Here is a 20798-nt window from a genome sequence, read left to right as displayed (position 1 = left end):
AAGTACCTCTAGTGCGTCTAATTCTTTTACTCTACAGGAGATGGCTGCAGTTATGTCAACTACCCTTACAGAGGTATTATCTAAATTACCAGTGTTGCAGGGTAAACGCAGTAGGTCAGATATTGATGAATACTGAATCCTCTGATGCTTTATTAGCTATTTCCGATGTACTCTCACAGTGCTCTGAGTTGTGGGTCAGAGAATTGCTGTCTGAGGGAGAACTTTCAGATTCAGGAAATGTGTTACCTCAGACAGATTCGGACGTCATGTCCTTTAAATTTAAGGTTGAACACCTCCGCCTGTTACTTCGGGAGGTTTTAGCGACTGGATGATTGTGACCTTATTGTGATACCACCAGAGAAATTATGTAAGATGGACAAATATTTAGAGGTGCCTACTTACACTGATTTTCCGGTTCCTAAAAGCATTTCGGAATTTGTAAAAAAAGGAATGGGATAGACCAGGTATACCGTTCTCTCCCCCTCCTAATTTTAAGAAATTTTCCCATATCAGACACCATTCGGAACGCTTGGCAAACAGTCCCTAAGGTGGAGGGAGCCATATCTACCCTGGCTAAGCGTACAACTATACCTATTGAGGACAGTTGTGCTTTCAAAGACCCTATGGATAAAAAGTTAGAGGGTCTTCTAAAGAAATTATTAATCAGGGTTTTCTTTTACAACCTACGGCTTGCATTGTTCCAGTTACTACCGCAGCAGCTTTTTGGTTTGATGCTCTAGAGTCTCTGAAGGTTGAGACTCCATTAGATGACATCCTGGATAGAATTAAGGCTCTAAAGCTAGCTAATTCTTTTATTACAGATGCCGCTTTTCAAATTGCTAAATTAGCAAAAAAATGCAGGATTTGCCATTTTAGAGCGTTATGGCTCAAGTCTTGGTCTGCTGATGTTTCATCAAAATCTAAACTTTTAGCTATTCCCTTTAAAGGTAAGACCCTTTTTGGGCCTGAATTAAAGGAAATCATTTGACATTACTGGAGGTAAAGGCCATGCCCTACCTCAGGATAAATCTGCTAAGATGAGGGGTAAACAAAATTTTCGCTCCTTTCGAAACTTTAAAGGAGGACCCTCTGCTTCCCCTCCCTCCACAAAGCAGGAAGGGAATTTTGCTCAATCCAAGTCAGTCTGGAGACCCAACCAGGCTTGGAATAAAGGTAAACAATCCAAGAAGCCTGCTGCTGCTACAAAGACAGCATGAAGGGGCGGCCCCTGATCCAGGATTGGATCTAGTAGGGGGGCAGACTTTCTTTCTTTGCTAAGGCTTGGGCAAGAGATGTTCAGGACCCTTGGGCACTGGAAATAGTGGCTCACGGGTATCAACTGGAATTCAAGGATTTTCTCCCAAGAGGTAGATTTCATCTTTCACGATTATCTGTAGACCAGATAAGAGAGGCATTCTTACACTGTGTAAAATAACTTTCTACCATGGGAGTAATCTGTCCTGTTCCAAAACTGGAACATGGGCAGGGGTTTTATTCAAATTTTTTCGTGGTTCCTAAAAGAGGGAACTTTCAGACCCATTTTGGATCTCAAGTGTCAACAAATTTCTCAGTTCCATCATTCAAGATGGAAACTATACAAACAATTTTACCGATGATCCAGGAGGGTCAATATATGACTACCGTGGACTTGAAGGATGCATATCTTCATATTCCTATCCACAAGGATCATCGGTTTCTATGGTTTGCCTTCCTGGACAAACATTATCAGTTAATGGCTCTTCCCTTCGGGTTGGCTACAGCACCCAGAATCTTCACAAAGGTTCTAGGGCCCCTTCTGCGGTTCTCAGACCGCGAGGCATAGCAGTGGCGCCTTATCTGGACGACAATTTAATCCAGGCGTCAAATTATAATCTGACAAAAGCTTACACGGACATAGTCCTGTCTTTCTTGAGAGCTCACGGTTGGAAGGTGAACATAGAAAAGAGTTCACTAGTTCCACAGACAAGAGTTCCTATCTTGGGAACTCTGATAGACTCGGTAGACATCAAAATATTTGTAACGGAGGTCAGAAAATCAAATATTTTAAATACTTGCCGAGCACTTCAGTCCATTCCTCGGCCATCAGTGGCTCAGTGTATGGAGGTAATTGGGTTAATGGTAGCGGCAACGGGCATCATTCTGTTTGCTCGCTTTCATCTCAGACCACTGCAGCTGTGCATGCTCGGACAGTGGAATGGGGATTATGCGAATTTATCTCTTCAGATAAATCTGGATCAAGAGACCAGAGACTCTCTTCTTGTCGCCAGATCATCTGTCCCAGGGGACTTGTTTCCGCAGACCCTCGTGGGCGATTGTGACAACGGACGCTAGCCTTCTGGGCTGGGGTGCAGTCTGGAATTCCCTGAAGGCTCAGGGTGTTTGGACTCAGGTGGAGTCTCTACTTCCAATCAATATTCTGGAACTGAGAGCAATATTCAATGCGCTTCAGGCGTGGCCTCAGTTGGCTTCGGCCAGATTCCAGTTGGGCAATATCACGACACTGGCGTATATCAATCATCAGGGGGGAACGACGAGTTCCTTAGCGATGATAGAAGTATCAAAGATAATTCGATGGGCGGAGGCCCACTCTTGCTATCTATCGGCAATCTACATCCCAGGAGTAGAGAACTGGGAAGCGGATTTTCTAAGTAGTCAGACTTTTCATCCGGGGGAGTGGGAGCTTCACCCGGAGGTGTTTGCCTCTCCGATTCTCAGATGGGGCAGACCGGAATTGGATCTGATGGCATCTCGACAGAATGCCGAGCTTCCAAGATACGGATCCAGGTCGAGGGATCCTCAGGCCGAACTGATAGATGCCTTGGCAGTCCCTTGGTCGTTCAGCCTAGCTTATGTGTTTCCATAGTTTCCTCTCCTTCCATGCGTGATTGCTCGGATCAAACGGGAGAGCTTCAGTAATCCTGATGGCGCCTGCATGGCCACGCAGAACTTGGTATGCGGATCTAGTGGACATGTCACTGCCACCGTGGAAACTTCCTTTGAGAGGATCTGCTCATTCAAGGTACTTTCCAACATCCAAATCTAAATTTTCTGCAGCTGACTGCTTGGAGATTGAACGCTTGATTTTATCTGAGAGGATTCTCTGATTCGGTCATAGATACTTTGATACAGGCTCGAAAGCCTGTTACTAGAAAAATCTATCATAAGATATGGTGTAAATATCTTTATTGGTGTGAATCCAAAGGTTACTCATGGAGTAAGGTTAGGATTCCCAGAATTCTGTCCTTTCTCCAAGAAGGATTGGAGAAAGGGTTGTCAGCTAGTTCCTTAAAGGGACACATTTCTGCTTTGTCGATTTTGATTCACAAACGCTTGGCAGATGTGCCAGATGTTCAGTCTTTTTGTCGGGATCTATCTAGAATTAAGCCTGTATTTAGACCAATTACTCCTCCCTGGAGTTTGAATTTAGTTCTTAGAGTTCTTCAAGGGGTTCCGTTTGAACCCATGCATTCCATAGATATTAAATTGTTATCTTGGAAAGTTCTGTTTTTAGTTGCCATTTCTTCTGCTCGAAGAGCTTGAGCTTTCAGCGTTAGTGTGATTCGCCTTATCTTATCTTTCATTCTGATAAGGTGGTTTTACGTACCAAACCTGGTTTTCTTCCTAAGGTTGTTTCAAATAAGAATATTAATCAGGAAATTGTTGTTCCTTCATTGTGTCCTAATCCTCCTACGAAGGAGCGTCTGTTACATAACCTGGACGTGGTTCGTGCCTTAAAGTTCTACTTACAGGCAACTAAGGATTTCCGTCAATCATCTTCATTGTTCTGGAAAGCGTATGGGGTCAGAAAGCTACGGCTACCTCTTTTTTTTTTTTTTTTTTTTTTTTGGCTTAGAAGTATCATCCGCCTGGCATATGAGACTGCTGGACAGCAGCCTCCAGAAAGAATTACGACTCATTATACCAGGGCTGTGGCTTCCACATGGGCCTTTAAAAACGATGCATCTGTTGAACAGATTTGTAAGGCTGCGACTTGGTCGTCTCTTCATACTTTTTACAAATTTGATACTTTTGCTTCTTCTGAGGCTGTTTTTGGGAGAAAGGTTCTTCAAGCAGTGGTGCCTTCCGTTTAGGTCTCTGTCTTGTCCCTCCCTTTCATCCATGTCCTTTAGCTTTGGTATTGTATCCCACAAATAAGGATGAAATCCTTGGACTTGTCGCATCTTGTAGAAGAAAAGGAAATTTATGCTTATCTGATAAATTGATTTCTTCTACGATACGACGAGTCCACGACCCTATTTAAGAATATATATATATATATATATATATATATATATATATATATATATATATATATATATATATATATATATATATATATATATATATATTTTTATTATTATTTTTATATTTTTTTTACAACTTCAGTCACCTCTGCACCTTTTTTAGCTTTTCTTTTCTCTTCCTATAACCTTCGGTCGAATGACTGGAGGGGAAGGGAGGAGCTATATATATACAGCTCTGCTGTGGTGCTCTTTGCCACTTCCTGTTAGCAGGAGGATAATATCCTACAAGTAATAATGAAATCTGTGGACTCGTCGTATCGTAGAAGAAATCAATTTATCAGGTAAGAATGAATTTCCTTTTTTGCTCAGTCCCTAGCTAGTGTGATTACAGCCAGCCCCCATGCTGGAGCTGTCTTTGTACTCTCTTAATACATGTGATTTACAATTCAATCCCCTCACCTGCACTTTGCAAACAGCTGTTTCTCACTGTCTGTTGCACTGGGCACAGATATCACTCTGCCCTCACAGTAGCAACACAAGCTGAATATTCCACTCACAGCTCTGTGAAATATGATCTGTGATAGTTTACAGAGCAGTCTGTGAATTATTCAGAGTGCCGTAGTGAGAACATAGGGGGAGTCGGATGTATGCACATACACAATAATAGGCACATAGGCATTCAACAACTGTGCATACATCTGACTCCATGTTCTCACTACGGCACTCTGAATAATTCACACACAGCTCTGTAAACGATCACAGGATCATATTTCAGAGCCGTGAGTGGAATATTCAGCTTGTGTTGCTACGGTGAGGGGGGAGTGAGATCCGTCCCCAGTGTAACCGTCAGGGAGAAACCGATGTTTGCAAAGTGCAGCTGAGGGTGGGTGAATTGTAAATCACATGTATTAGCGAGTACAAATACAGCTCCAGCATGGGGGCTGGCTGTAATCACAAAAGCTAGGGACTGAGGAAAAAAGCTTTACACTGTAGCTAGTACGAACGTATTCTTATGTAGTGAGATCATTTGAAAGTTTTGGCTGCAAAATTGGTTAAAGGGACACTGAACCCTATTTTTTTTTTTCTTTTGTGATTCAGATAGAGCATGCGACTTTCTAATTTACTCCTATTTTTTTCATCGTTCTCTTGCTATCTTTATTTGAAAAATAATGCACCTAAGCTTTTTTTGGGGGGGGGTTTAGTACTCTGGACAGCAAGAAAATAAAGAAAATTTGATAATAGGAGTAAATTAGAAAGTTGCTTAAAATTGCATGCTCTATCTGAACCACGAAAGAAAAAAATTGGGTTCAGGGTCCCTTTAAACATGTCAATTACAAACTTTCTCTTCTTTGAATGCTCTATTTAAATAACCCATATGTTTTTGGGTATATAATGTCCCTTTTTTAAAGGGACATTCTATTCAAAATTAAACTTTCAGAATTCGGATAGGGCATGCAATTTTAAACAACTTAAAAGGTAATCGCAGAAGTAAAAAGTATTTTTCTAATGACTATTGGGAATATCACTCCTGCCCAGAAGGAGGCGGCAAAGAACACCACAGCAAAGCTGTTAAATATCCCCTCCCTTCCCTCCAACCCCAGTCATTCTCTTTGCCTATGTTAGAGCAAGGAAGTGGTAAAGTTTAGGAACATGACTTCAGTGGCTTACATCAATTGGGGGGGGGGGACGACTCTGAGTTCCTTAGCTATGACAGAGGTAGCCAAGATTATTCGGTGGGCAGAGACCCACAACTGCGGTCTATCTGCAATCCACATTCCAGGAGTGGACAATTAGGAGGCGGATTTTCTGAGCAGACAGACTTTTCACCTGGGGGAGTGGGTTTTCCAGCTTGATTCTCAAATGGGGACAGCCGGAATTGGATCTCATGGCATCTCATCAGAATGCCAAGCTCCCGAGGTACGGGTCGAGGGATCCTCAGGCTGTACTGATAGATGCTCTAGTGGTCCCTTGGAATTTCAGTCTAGCATACCTATTTCCTCCGGGTTATTGCTCGAATCAAACAGGAGAAGGCGTTGGTGATTCTCATTGCACCGGCGTGGCCTCGCATTATCTGGTATGCAGACTTGGTGGAGATGTCCTCTCTCCCACCTTAGAGACTTCCACTGAGGAAGGACCTTCTACTTCATGGGCCCTTCTTTCATCCAAATCTCATTTCTCTGAAACTGACTGCTTGGAGTTTGAACACTTAATTTTAGTCGGTCATTGACACCATGATTCAGGCTCGTAAGCCTGTTACCAGGAAGATTTACTACAAGATATGGCGTAAATATCTGTATTGGTGTGAATCCAAAGGCTACTCTTGGAGTAGAGTTTGGAATCCTAGAATTCTAGCCTTTCTCCAAGAGGCTTTGGAGAAGGGTTTATCTGCCAGTTCCTTGAAAGGTCAAATATCTGCCTTGTCTATTTTGTTGCACGTCTGGAACATCCGCCAGACGCTTATGTAATCGTTCAGTCAGGCCTGTGTTTAACCTGTTACTTTTACCTGGAGTCTTAACCTTGTTCTAAGAGTTCTTCAGCAGGCTCTGTTTGAAAATATGCATTCCTTAGATATTAAAATGTTATCTTGGAAGGTTTTGTTTCTTGTTGCTATTTCGTCTGCTCGTAGAGTCTCAGAGCTCTCGGCGTTGCAGTTTTAAATCTCCTTACCTTATTTTTCATTCGGATAAGGTAGTTTTGCGTACCAAGTTAGGGTTTCTCCCTAAAGTCGTTTCGGATAGGAACATTAATCAGGAGATTGTTGTTCCTTTTATGTCCTAACCCATCTTCTCAATAAGAGCGTCTGCTTCACAACCTAGACGTGGTGTGTGCGTTAAAGTTCTATCTACAGGCGACTAAAAATGTTCACCAGTCTTCTGCTCTGTGGTTTTCTCTGGGGAAACGTAAGGGGCAGAAAGCTACGGCGGCTACTTTCTTTGTGGCTGAGGAGTATCATTTGCTTCGCCTATGAAACTGCTGGACAGCCTGAGAGAATCACGGTTCGTTCTATGAGGACTGTTTCCTCTTCCTGGGCATTCAAAAATGAAGCTTCTGTGGAACAGATGTGCAATGCTGCAACTTGGTTCTCTCTTCATACTTTTTATAAATTTGATACTTTTGCTTCGGCTGAGGCTTCTTTTGGGAGAAATGTTTTTCAAGCAGTGGTACCTTCCGTTTAGGTTCCCTGTCTTGTCCCTCCCTTATCTGTGTACTCTAGCTTGGGTATTGATTCCCAATAGTAATTAGATGATCCGTGGACTTATTGTGTCATTAGAAAGAAAACAAAATTTATGCTTACCTGATAAATTTATTTATTTCTTGACACAGAGTCCATGGCCCGCCCTGTTTTTTTAAGACAGGCCTTTGTCGTACTATAAACCTCAGACACCTGCACCTTTTTTTTGCTTCCTTTCTTTACTTTTCTTTGGTCGAATGACTGGGGTTGAAGGGAAGGGAGGGGATATTTAACAGCTTTGCTGTGGTGCTCTTTGCTGCCTCCTGCTGGGCAGGAGTGATATTCCCAATAGTAATTAGATGATCCGTTGACTCGTGTCAATAAATAAATATATTTATCAGGTAAGCATAAATTTTGTTTTTAATATAACCATGTTGGTTATGCAAAACCTATGATTAAAAAGGGGATAATCTTTTTAAACAATACTTAATTTTTTTATTTTTTTTTATTCATTGGGAAAGTCTGCAAAGGCGACTACATATGGATTACATTCCTTATATACCAATACTTCACTATCCCCTGATGCTCTTCTTATTCAGCCTGTTATATTTTGTTACAAAATGTTTATATTTGAAGGCAATCACCCGCACAGCTCTGTTTGATAGTGATACACCCAACAAGAATAAGAAAAACGTGTATTTTTCAGTGCTGTCCCGTTGCTTTGTCCAATTGACATACATTTTAAGTCACTTGCTTCTAAGTGCAACAAAAATGGCTTTAATATCCCTTAAATGCAACACTAAAATGTTTTCTTCTGTACAGCTCCACATCAAATGAAAACAAAAGATTCTAAAGACTATGGATCCTCCCGCTATGATGATGATCGCTACAGCAGGAGGTCTAGAAGCCGCAGTTATGAAAGGAGGAGGTCCAGAAGCCGTTCCTATGATCAAAACCATCGTAGATCTTCTAGTCCTAAGGGGTATGTATTTTTTTTTTTTTTTTTTTTTTTTTTTTTTTTTTTTTTATACAGACCAGTGTTCTGGCTTATTTTACGGCTAATATTAAAGGACCAATCAACATTTGTAGATTTGCATAATTAACAAATGCATGATAAGAAGACAATGCAATAGCACTTAGTCTGAACTTCAAATGAGTAGTAGATTTTTGTTAAAGGGACACTCAATCAAAATTAAACTTTCATTATTCAGATAGAGCATGCCATTTTAAACAACTTCCCAATTTACTTCTATTAACTAAATGTGCACAGTCTTTTTATATTTAAACATTGAGTCTCCAGCTCCTACTGAGCATGTGCAAGAATAAGAATGTATGCATTTGTGATTGGCTGATGGCTGTCACATGGTACAAGGGGAGTGGAAAGACGCAACTTTTAAAATTGTCAGAAAAAATATCTACTCAATTGAAGTTAAGACTAAGTGCATTGTCTTGTTTATTATGCAAATCTACTGTTGACTGGTCCTTTATATAAATTGCGAAGTTATGTCTATTTCCAATCCCCCCCCTGTATCATGTGACAGCCATCAGCCAATCACAAATTCATATATGTATATGCTGTGATTTCTTGCACATGCTCAGTAGGAGTTGGTGACTCAAAGTGTAAATATAAAGACTGTGCACATTTTGTTAATAGAAGTAAATTCGTAAAGTTGTTTAAAATTGCATGCTCTATCTGAATCATGAAGTTTAATTTTGACTCGTGTCCCTTTAAAGGGACAGTGTACTGTAAAATAGTTTTTCCCATAATGTATTTCCCAATGACTTCTTAAACCAGCTGCAGAGCATAAAATGTATCAGAAGTTGCTTGTTTTTGTTTGAAACCACAAACCTTTAATTTTTCACTGATCGCAGTATTTTAAAGGGACACGAAAGTAAAAATTAAACTTTAATGATTCAGATTGAGCATGCAATAAACTACCATTAACAAAATGTAGTCTTTTTTTTTTAGACTTTTTGAGTCGCCAATTCCTACTGAGCATGTGCAAGAATTCAGAGTATACGCATATGCAGTTGTGATTGGCTGACTGTCACATGCTACAGGGGGAGTAGCAATAGACAATGTTGAAATTTGTCAGAAAAAAAATCTAATTTGAAGTTTAGACTAAGTGCTATTGCATTGTATTGTCATGCATTTGTTGATTATGCAAATCTACTGTATTTACTGGTCCTTTAACATAGCAGTGAGTCCACGAAATCCATTCATAACCTATGGGAAATACTTCATCTGGCCAACAGGAGGAGGCAAAGATATCCCTTCCCCTACCCTCTCAGTATTTCTTTATCTTGTTTCATGGAGCTAGGCAGAGAGGTGCTCTTCTGAAGATTCTGATTTTTATTTTCCTCAATGGATTGTTTCCTGCAAGAGTGGACAGGGGAGTTGTTGAAAGCCATGTAATTCTCTTTAGTAGAGTTATGGTGTATATTAGCAACTAGTGGTTGCAGGGTAGTACCTATGCCGCCTCCAGTGTTATGATTTCCTCCCTGTTAAGCAAACCGTGTTGCACTGATTTTCCACTATGTTTTTCAAACAAACTGTTTTATAGACCCTTGCCTTTATGGCTTGTTGCCTAATGAGCTGGTGACAGTCAACTGCTGTTTTAGGACTCCGGATACTTAAGGGGGAAAACGGAGAAAGCAGACTGATACAGAGATACCACATATACCCTAGAAGTTTTATTAGGGGGCAAGCAGATCAGGATCCTCAGTTTGAGGACAGGACTCTGCATAACTAGAGTGTCTGACACTACTGAGACGGCATCAGGTCCTCTGACTGGGCTTGCTGTCCAGACCTGGTACACGCTGCTGCTGTGTATTGCAATTAGTATGTTAAAAGAATAGTCTAGTAAAATAACTTTTAAGATTCAGATAGAGCAGGCAATTATAAGCAACTTTCTAATTTACTCCTATTAATTTTTCTTCTTTCTCTTGGTATCTTTATTTGAATGTAAGTTTGGGAGCCGGACCATTTTCGGTTCAGAACCTGGCTAGCGCTTTCTGATTGGTGGTTACATTTAGGCACCAATCAGAAAGCGCTACCCAGGTTCTGAACCAAAAATGGGCCAGCTCCTATGCTTACATTCTTGCTTTTTCAAATGAAGATGGCAAAAGAAAAATGTAATAGAAGTAAATTCGAAAGTTGCTTAAAATTGACTGCTCTATCTGAATCATAAGTTGTTGTTTTTTTTTTTTTTTGTTTTTTTTATTAGACTGTTCCTTTGAGTGCTCCTGTTTAACTATGGAGTATAGTAGGTTTGTGTAACAGTGTGTACCAATGTGCATTAGACACATGGCCAGGGGGCGTACACATAAGTCCGTGCCACATTTTTTTGGCGCCATCCCCTCAGTTTGTCAGGGCATTAGACTTCGCAGTTGTTTCCTTACAACCGGAGGTGCAATATGAGAGGACCGGAGGTGATGAGATCCTCAAACGGAGCATTCAAAACCAAAATTTGGGCAGTGGATGGTCATGGATGCTCTGCAAACTCGCAGAACTCTATGTCTGTATTGCAGCCTCAAACGGCGGCCCCTATACAGACACGGGCTGTACTCTGTGACCCCATTTCTCAACCGGGGTTGGGCCTTTTTCCCCATGGTTTTGCAGTCCAGTTACAATCTGCGGTTTCTGCTGGCTGAGCGCTATGCCAGTTGCAGGGAAAAGGAAGGTTAAACACTGTTCCTCTGAGCCTAGGACCAGCAGTTCTGTTGGAGCTGCTGCGGTCAGCCATATGCAGCTTCCAGAAGTTGACTATTTCTCGGCTAGTTCTGCAGAAATTTCATCCTTCTCTAGAGAATCGTAAAGGGATTCTGAGGATATTCATTTTTAGGTTTAAAATTGATCACCTAGATATTTACTTAGAGGTTTTAAGTACTCTTGGTGTACCTGAGTCTAAAACCTCATATGGTTTTTTTAAACCTAAATTGAAAACTCCTTAAGTGTTCCCAGTACCTTCATTGGTGGGGAACATTATAGCCAAGGAGTGGGAAAAGCCTAGTATCCCTTGTTCTCGTTCTCCCAGATTTAAAATGTTTCCTGTCCTTGATAGCCATTTTGAAGTGTGGAATACTGTCCCTAAAGTAGGCAGTGCCATTTCCACTCTAGCTGAACGCACAACTATCCCTCTTAAAGATGGCACATCCTTTAAGGACCCTATATATAGGAAGTTAGGTAGGTATTGCTGGGGCTGCCACCTTTTGGTGTGACACCTTATCTGAACTGATTTCAGTATAATTCTTATTGGAGGAAATCAAAGACCGTATCTTGGCCCTAAAAATGGCCAATTTTTTAATTTGACACCATTATCAAAATCATTCATCTTAATGACAAACTCTAATATTGCTAGCTAGGACTGCTCTTTGGCTTAAAAAAAGTCTTGGTCAGCGGACATGGTCACCAAGTCTAGATTACTATCTTTAACCTTTTTAAGGAAAATCCTTATTTGGCCCGGCCTGGATTCCATAGTTTCTACAGTCACTGACGGAAAGGGTGCCTTTCTACCCCAGGATAAGAAATTCAGAACTAAGGGACCTCCTATGGGACGTTTTCGCGCCTTTCGTCCGAACAAGATACAAAGGAGTGTTTATTAAACAACCAAGTCTAAAACGCCCAGGACTATACCTGGAAGCTAAACCCAGTGTGGAACAATAACAAACTGCCCAAGAGATCGACCCAAGACAAGTCAGCATGAAGTGTTGGCCCCCAACCTGTGCTCAGGTCAAGTAGGCGGCAGATAATGTGTTTCAGGAGGTTTGGGCTCAGTCCATTCAGGGTCCTTGTGTTCTGGACATCGTATGTCGGGGATACAGGATAGGTTTCCGATATCACCATCTTTACATTAGCGACATGTCAGTTGCTCCTGGTATTTTTGAACGCATGGTTGGAAACTAAATCTGGGTCTCTGACCCCAGCTCAAGTGTAAATTTTCTGTGTATCAATCCGATTTCTATTTGCATGCGTATATCCGATCGGCGCAGGGAAAAGCTTCAGGGTGCCTGCCGTCTACTTTATTCCACTCCTCAGCCTTCGGTGGCCCAATGCATGGAGATGGTAGGTCATATGGTGGCTGCTTCGGTCGCTATTCCTTTTGCTTTCCTTCATCTGACACCTTTACAGTTGTATATGATCTGGCAAAGGAATGGAAATCATTTAGACCTGTCTTGGGTAATATCTCTGGATCCAGAGACTAGATAGTCTCTCCTAGTGGTTGTCTCACAAATCAATTTTCCAGGGCATGTGCTTCCTGTGTCCATCCTGGGAAATTATAACAGATGTGAGTTTGACAGGCTGGGGTTCTCAGAGAGCTCAGGAAATTTGGCTGCCAGAAGAAGAAATTCTCCAGATCAAGGTTCTAGAGTTGAGGAACACTTTACAACTCTTGTGGCACAGACACATTTGTTTCGTCCTTTTTTTATTTCAATTGGACAACATTACCACAACCTATATCAATCACCAAGGCAGAACTTGAAGCTTTCTGGCAATGTTGGAAGTGTCTTATTCTTCAATGGGTGGAAACATATTGATGTCAGATATCGGCGGTCGCCAACTAGTGGTCCATGGACCACTGGTGGTCCTTGACACCATCAAGCAGGAATTAATCTCCTCTGATGGTGTCACCCCCAACGCTCCGCAACTCCCTGCAGTGCCTGGCTGGACATCATTGAAAACCGACGGAGGAGTTAAATTACAATCACCCTACGGACGTTGTGTAGTACTGCACAACTTGCGTAGCTAGATTGTATTTTTAACTCCTCCCGCCCAGCGTGCTACTCAGAGGAAGGTGCTTCCATTCTAAAGCCAGCAGAGATTGGTATAGTCTTGGCTTGAAATAGTGGAATTAAAGTATATAAAAAAAAATCTTAAATTCTCATTTCATTTATTTTCTTACCTTTACCTGTATCTTTGTAGTAGTTTTACTAATTCCTGCAGGTGGACTTACATCACTGTCTTCCTCCCCTCCATCTTCTTTTTTTTTTTTAATTAAATATTTTTCATTCTAATATACTACCCACACAGAAAGCCATTCCACCTGAATTCCAGTAATTGCCATCCATCCATATCCCACCAGTATTATTATAGTAATTGCCAGTAACATCAGTCGTGGTTAGCTCACATCCATATTGAGAGCTTTCTGATATCCATTCTGTCCATGATCATAAGTAGTTGTGAATAATTCCTAACTGGGGAGGTGACTTAGAAGTCTTGTGGTCCTTTTAAACATAATTCTTTTTTTCCCCACTTTCTGCCTCTGTTTCCAGCTCAAAAGTTGGCACTCACTCTTCATCTGTCATTTGGAAGTATTCTCTCAGTTCTGTCATTGTTAATTAATTCCAAAAAATAATTCTTAAAAATGTGTAAATATATACATAATGTAAACTTTGCTATGGTTATACTAGTTATGTACAGTATGTGTGTGTGTATAAGTATATATACACATTTTATAGAGGTTTGTACCTTTTTTTTTTTTTTTTTTTTTTTTTTTTTTTTAAATCATGTTAGTGGTCCACAGGATTAAAAATTGTGAGTTTAGTGGTCCCTGAGGTCCGAAAGGTTGGCGGCCCCTGTTCTAGATCACCTGCAGGTTGGGGTACCCGGAGAAAGATCTGATGGCTTCCTGTCAAAATGCCAAGCTGACAGGTTATGGGTAGAGATCGAGAGATCCTCAGGTGGAGTTGGTGGACGCCTTAGCAGTGTCTTAGCATTTCAATCTAGTGTATCTCTTTTTACTTCAATTGTTCTGCTCCCTCAAGCAATAGCTTGAATCAAACAAAGGCATTTCAGCGATCTTGTTGGCTCCTACCACGCAAGACTTATTATGCATACCTCGTTATAATGATGTCTGCTCCTCCATGGCGGCTGCCTCAGAGGCCAGACCTTCTGGTGCAAAATCTGTTCTATCAAAATCTAGTGTTTTTTTTTTTTTTTTTTTTTTTTTTTTTTTTAGGCTGATAACATGGAGATTGAACGTAATTTTATCGCAGAGCGGATTCTCTTGAGATGGTAACTGGTTAACAGACATTTACCATAAGGTGTGGAGTGCTTATCTATCCTGTTGCGCAGAGCGTTGTTTTCCTTGGCATAAGGTGAAATTTCTGCGTATCCTTCAGGTTGTTTGGAGAAGGAACCCGTCTGCTAGTTCTGAAAAGTCAATTTCTGTACTTTCTATTTTGTTGCATAAGAGATTGACACGTTTGCCAGATGTTCCATTGTTTGTTCATGCTATTGCTAGACTAGACAAGTTTTCAAACCTATTGCTCCTCCATGGAACCTTAAAGGGACATAATACTCATATGCTAAATCACTTGAAACTGATGCAGCATAACTGTATAAAGCTGACGGGAAAATGTCACCTGAGCATCTCTATGTAAAAAAGGAAGATATTTTACCTCACAATCCCCTAAGCTGTCCCAGGACAGACACACTAAAATGCTGCTTAGAAATCCTTTACAATGGGATGTGGCTACTGAGGAACTTTTGAGGTAAAATCTTTTTTACATAGAGATGTTCAGGTGATAGCTTTTTACAGCTATACTGCATCACTTTCAAGTGTTTAAACATTTGGGTATTATGGCCCTTTAATCTTGTTCTTATAGTTCTTCTACAAGCTCCGTTTGAGCATATGCATTCTATTGATATATCAAGTTACTATCTTGGCAAATGTTTCTGATAGCTATTCTCTCTGCTCGTAAATTGTCAGAATTGTCTTTCCTCCAGTGTGACACGCCTTATCTGTGTTCCTTTTTGGATAAGGCTGTACTTCAAAGACCAAATTTTTGCATACGAAGAGAGAAGTGCTCTACCAGGAATGAACATCAGCTAGTTCTATGGCTATTTACCTGTCGGAAGCAGCTTCTTTTTAGACCAGTGTGCTTTTCAGAGGACAACTTTCCTGAAGTATATCAGTCTGATTCCGCCAAGTAAGGTCCGCCCAGCCCCGAAATACCAGGCAATTCTCCTCTGAAAAAGGAAAATGACAACCCCAGACAATCGTTTGGCCCTCGTTGGTGAGGTGCAGCCACATTCCTCTAAGCACACTGGGCAAGGAGTCCACGTCTGGTTTTCCCCATCAAAGACTGAGTTTTTACCTAAGGTTGTCTCAACTCACAATATCATTTAGGAAATTGGTCTGTCTTTGTCCTTAACCTTCCTCCAAAGAGATTATTGCATAATCTCAATGTCATAAGAGCTTTAAAGTGTTTTTTTTTTTTTTTGTTTTGTTTTTTTAATCTTCATGCTACCAAGGAATTTAATCAATCTTCCTTGTTTAACCTGTATTCTGGTAAGCTCCAAGGTCAAAGCCACAGCGGTTACCCTATCCTCCTGGCTCAGAAGTTTGATTCGTATGGCTTATGTAGAAATCGGTCAGCAGCCTCCATCACGGATTACAGCACATTCTACTCGTATGGTGTCTGTTCAACTGAAGCCTCATTCTTGTAGGCCCAGGAAGTAGATATGTAAGGATGCTACTTGGTCTTCATTACATACTTTCACAATGTTTGATGTTTTTACCTCTGCTGAGACATCTTTTGGTGAGCCTTGGGATCCTAAGAAAATAATGGTATATCCTGATGGACTGTAATCCAGAGGTAGACAGTTTTCAGAATGTATTTATGCCTGCCTTTAAGCGGTCCCCTTCTATAAGAGACAAATTGATCAAATCTGATATTGGTACAGGTAAGACTAGTGGTCAACGTTATATAAGGTTGTTATCCCTGGGACAGTCTACCATAAAATTATTGTTTTAACAGATAAACCCTTTATTACCCATTCCCCAGTTTTGCATAACCAAGTTATATTAATATACTTTTTACCTCTGTGATTACCTTGTATCTAGGAACCACCTTCCAGCCCCCTTATCACATGACTGTGATTGTTAATTATCTATTGTCTTGAATTTAGCATTGTTTTGTGCTAAATCTTAACCCCCTGTGCCTGAACACAGTGTTATCTATATGGCCCATGTGTACTTTCTGTCTTTGTGTTGAAAAGAGATTTAAAAAGCATGTGATAAGAGGCAGCCCTAAAAGGCTTAAAAATTGGCATATGAGCCTACCTATGTTTAGATTAAACTAAGAATACCAAGAGAAAAAAGCAAATTTGATGATAAAAGTAAATTGGAAAGTAGATTAAATTAAAAGTCCTATCTGAATAATTAAAGTTTAATTTATACTAGACTGTCCCTTTTAAGGGTGCCTTAAAGGGATATTCCAGCATATTTCTTTTAATCTTTCATGTGAAGTTTAGGATAGTTTTTGTTAAAATGGTAATGTGTGCAAATTTATACTTTAATAAAAAAATTTTTTTTTTTTTTTTTAAGGAGCAAGGTTTGTTTTGGATGCGTATTTATATCTATCTAAAACGCCCCCAAACAAAGGAGTGGTTTTGCTGTGTGATCTAAAATATTTTTGAGCAATCGGCTTTTATATGTAAATTTGTTTCCTTCAGGTTATGAGCGCGCACGCACATATGCGCAGATGGTCAATCACGTCTTGTTTTTGTGAAGGAAGTAGTTGCAGGATCTTTTTTTTTTTTTTTTTTTTTTTTATTTTTTTATTTACCTTTGAAAAATGTTGAAGTAGTTTGACAAGTCACAACAATATGGTCACCCTACATAAAGTATGTTTTTAAAATTGAAGAATAGAGAGAGGGCGCCACAATAGCGTGATATCGTCTGGAATGCAGGTACAGATAAAAGTAGCTATTATGCTTACCAGATGGTGTAGCACTGTACTGTGACCAGTGCAAGAGAGCAGGCTAGCACTTAACAGTGGCTAGTAGCCACTGTTAAGTGCTAGCCTGCTCTCTTGCACTGGTCACAGTACAGTGCTACACCATCTGGTAAGCATAATAGCTACTTTTATCTGTACCTGCATTCCAGATGATATCGCGCTATTGTGGCGCCCTCTCTCTATTCTTCAACAGTTGTTCCACACTCTCTGGGATCAAGAGGAGCAGCCTGATTCATTATTCCTTTCAAGAGGACATCTTTATTCCTTATTTACCACCAGCATATGGACAGTAAACAGGACTAACACGGTAGACCTGATCTACTATATCAAAAGTACAATATTTGGTTTTACATTGTATATTTTCCTTTTCAAACATCAGCGCTCTTTTATATCCCTTTATTGGGATATTTTCACGTTTTTAAAATTAATAGTGAATGAATCAATTTTACAACTAACACGGAGCCACTCGCTAATGTCAACAGTAGCGAAATGCGGTTCCGCCTCCTTATTTCGGCTTCTGACAGGCTATGATGACGTAATTTTTAACTGTGCATGTGTGCAATATGCACGCTCCGGTAAAAAAGTTCATGAAGCTCAGCACCGCTCGTATTAATGTATGCAGCATCTGATTGGCTTCAGAAAGGTAAAGAAAACTGGGCAGCGGAAACAAACAAAACTATTAATAGATATATTTAAAAAAAACGGCAAGTAATAAGGCTGGAATTTCCCTTTAACTGTAGCAATATCATTAATGGCTCTTTCTTTTTTCATCCCCCACTCAAGGAAAGAGATTTGACATGAATGGTTACTACAACGGTGAATGTGATTTATATAATAAAGTGTCCATGTGATCTTTTATATGTTGGGGAGACCACTAGGAGGCCCGTGAACAGGTGAACGAACACTAATCGATTATTAGGAAGGGGGACATGGATGCCCCAGTAGCGTTTTATTAAAGCGGGACATCAGATTTCTCAATTTAGATTCCAAATTATTAAGCAAGTTTATAGGCCTAGGAGGGGTGGAGATAGAGAATTACTTTTTAAAAAAAGAGAGAATTTTTGTAATTTACAGATTAGGCACATTACATCCTAGAGGAATGAACAGCAACTTAGATTTGTCTATTTTTTTTTTTGTACAATTAATTTTTGAGCAAATTTAGAATTTTTGGCTGCTTTAACTGTGTTTATTATGTATTATTGTAATAATGTGTAACACCACTAGACAGAGCTGTGGTATAAAATTGTGATTAGGAATTAAAGGTTAATTATACCGGTCAATATAAACTCATTGATTGTGTTTACACATGACTAGGGTAATTCCTAAAACGTGTTTTTGTTGGTGCTAATAAAGGATAAAAGAATACTGTGCTGCTGTCTGATTTCGTTGAGGGCTTTGCAGTCTCTCTACAGCAGGTACAGGTATGCTGGACTATTCACTGATTGGATCTTTTGGTGAGAAAAGTTCTTAAAGCGGTGGTGCCTAGTACTTAGGCCTGTCTTTTCCTCAAACTTTTTCGGGGACTCCACAGCTTTGGTATTGGTTTCCCATAGGTTATGAATGGATTTTGTGGGCTCTCTCTACCATTAGAAAATATAATTTATGCTTACCTGATGATAAATTCTTATCTCTCTTGGCAGTGAGTCCATTAACCCGCCCTGAAATAATGTAGTGGCGGCAGTCTTTATGGTACCTTATGCCAATTTTATATCTCTACTTTTCCTTAACCTCTGAACTACTGTGAGGGATGTGGGAGGGATATTTTTAATGCTCTGTTTTGGGTGCCTTTGCCACCTCCTGGTGGCCAGGTAAAGTATTTCCAATAAGTTATGAATGGATTTCGTGGACTATAACTGCCGAGAGAAAATAATTTATCAGGTTAGCATAAATTATATTTTCATTACTTATCTCTCCTACCTCCTCCTGGGAGTGTGATTTCTTCCTCCTGGCTGCGTTTATATAGCTTGTGATTAGCCTGTACTTTAAACATTCCGTATAGGTAGGGGATACCATAGGAAAAATAAACTTTGCTAGAAAGAGGTTGCAGTAGCGTGGTCTTAAAGTTTTAAAATGTATGTTTACACACATTAAATTTGTCTTTCCCCCTCCCCTTTTTAAACAGTCGTGCAGCTGAAAGGCACCGTAGAAGCAGAAGCCGTTCAGACCATGGCAGGTAAAAACATTGGGGGGGAAAGCTCATTATTTTTTTTTTTTCCTCATTTCTATATGGTAATAGTGTAAATGTTAAAACTGTTAGTGGCTTGTCTGCTATTGAAACAGTCTTGTTAGCATGTGTGGGCATTATGTTGAATCTGTTTTAAACTAGATACTACTGTTTGATATAAGTTCATGCAACTTTCCACAGACTGCTCCATTTTAATACCATATACTAAAATTTTTACTTTTACTAAAATATTACTTTTTGAGCTTTTTCATTTGAGACTTTAATAAGGACAGCTAGGGTTAACCTTGAAATTACAAGGTATTGTGTTCTCTTGCAATAAATGTACAAATCTGCAGTGGGACACATTTTAAGAGGTTAAAGGGATATTATACACTCAAAAAATATGGGCTATTTAAATAAAGCATTCCAAGAATATAGTTTGTAATTGACATCTATCATCAATTTTGCTGCTAAAGCCCCTAAAATGATTTTAAAGTTTCTAGTCCTCTGACTGCATTTGAATACGTTCGTAGAACCTAATAGCTACAAAGCAAGGCTTTTTCCTACACTCCCTTAACTAGTGTGATAAGACAGCCCACATGCTTCAGCTGTCTGTGTAATTGATAATGCATTTCAATTACAATCCCCTCACCTGCACTAATCAGTTTCTCCCTGGCTGTTTACACTGGGCACAGATCTCACTCCCCCTCCTGTCCTCACCTTAGCATTCTGTAGACAAGAGGTGAATGTTTCACTCACAGCTCTGTGAAATGACCCTACAATCGTTATGCAGAGCTGCTTGTGAAGTATTTATAATGCCGTAGTGAGGGGAGAGGAATCTCTCCAGGAAGAGTTTTGTGAGATTGCCAAAGTATTCTGGAGGTGATTGGATACAGGAAGACCTGTGAAGTGGAATGCTTTTTGAACCTGCCTTTTTATGTGACCGGTTGTTTTTTATAACAGCAAGTAGCATGCCTAGAAGCAAATAAGCTACTGTGAAATACAATGCCGGTTTCTGATGCTAAACACTGATAAGGGGGGTGGATCGGACTACTCGAGACAGCATGGCTATGTTACAATTTTTATTTTTTTTCTTTAATGCCAGCCGTGTTTTAACAATTGTTATGCAAACTATTTCTCCAACGGTGTGTCCGGTCCACGGCGTCATCCATAACTTGTGGGAAATGTTCTCCCCCACAGGGAAAGGCAAGGAGAGCACACAGCAAGAGCTGTCCATATAGCTCCCCCTCTGGCTCCGCCCCCCAGTCATTCTCCTTGCCGCTCTGAACAAGTAGCATCTACCACAGGGATGGCGAGGAGTTTGTGGTGTTAGTTGTAGTTTTTTATTCTTCTATCAAGAGTTTATTTTAAAATAGTGCTGGCTTGTACTATTTACTCTATAACAGAAAAGTGATGAAGATTTCTGTTTAAGAGGGCTATGATTTTAGCACAAGTAACTAAAATCCATTACTGT

General features: G+C 40.1%; 1 protein-coding gene across 1 annotated transcript in view; it reads left to right on the top strand.

Annotated features, from left to right (window-relative positions):
- Positions 1-20798, top strand: part of SRSF10 (serine and arginine rich splicing factor 10) — a 73591-nt gene that overhangs the window by 15470 nt on the left and 37323 nt on the right. Inside the window, exons 4-5 of the mRNA XM_053707174.1 lie at positions 8239-8398; positions 19283-19333. Of these exons, the coding sequence (XP_053563149.1) occupies positions 8239-8398; positions 19283-19333 (211 nt within the window). The remainder of the gene's footprint in view (positions 1-8238; positions 8399-19282; positions 19334-20798) is intronic.

The sequence above is a fragment of the Bombina bombina genome, chromosome 3 (assembly GCF_027579735.1).
Source record: "Bombina bombina isolate aBomBom1 chromosome 3, aBomBom1.pri, whole genome shotgun sequence".
In the NCBI taxonomy this organism is placed as follows: Eukaryota; Metazoa; Chordata; class Amphibia; order Anura; family Bombinatoridae; genus Bombina; species Bombina bombina.
The sequence above is the reverse complement of the archived record's forward strand: the minus strand, read 5'-3'. Positions and strand labels throughout refer to the sequence as shown.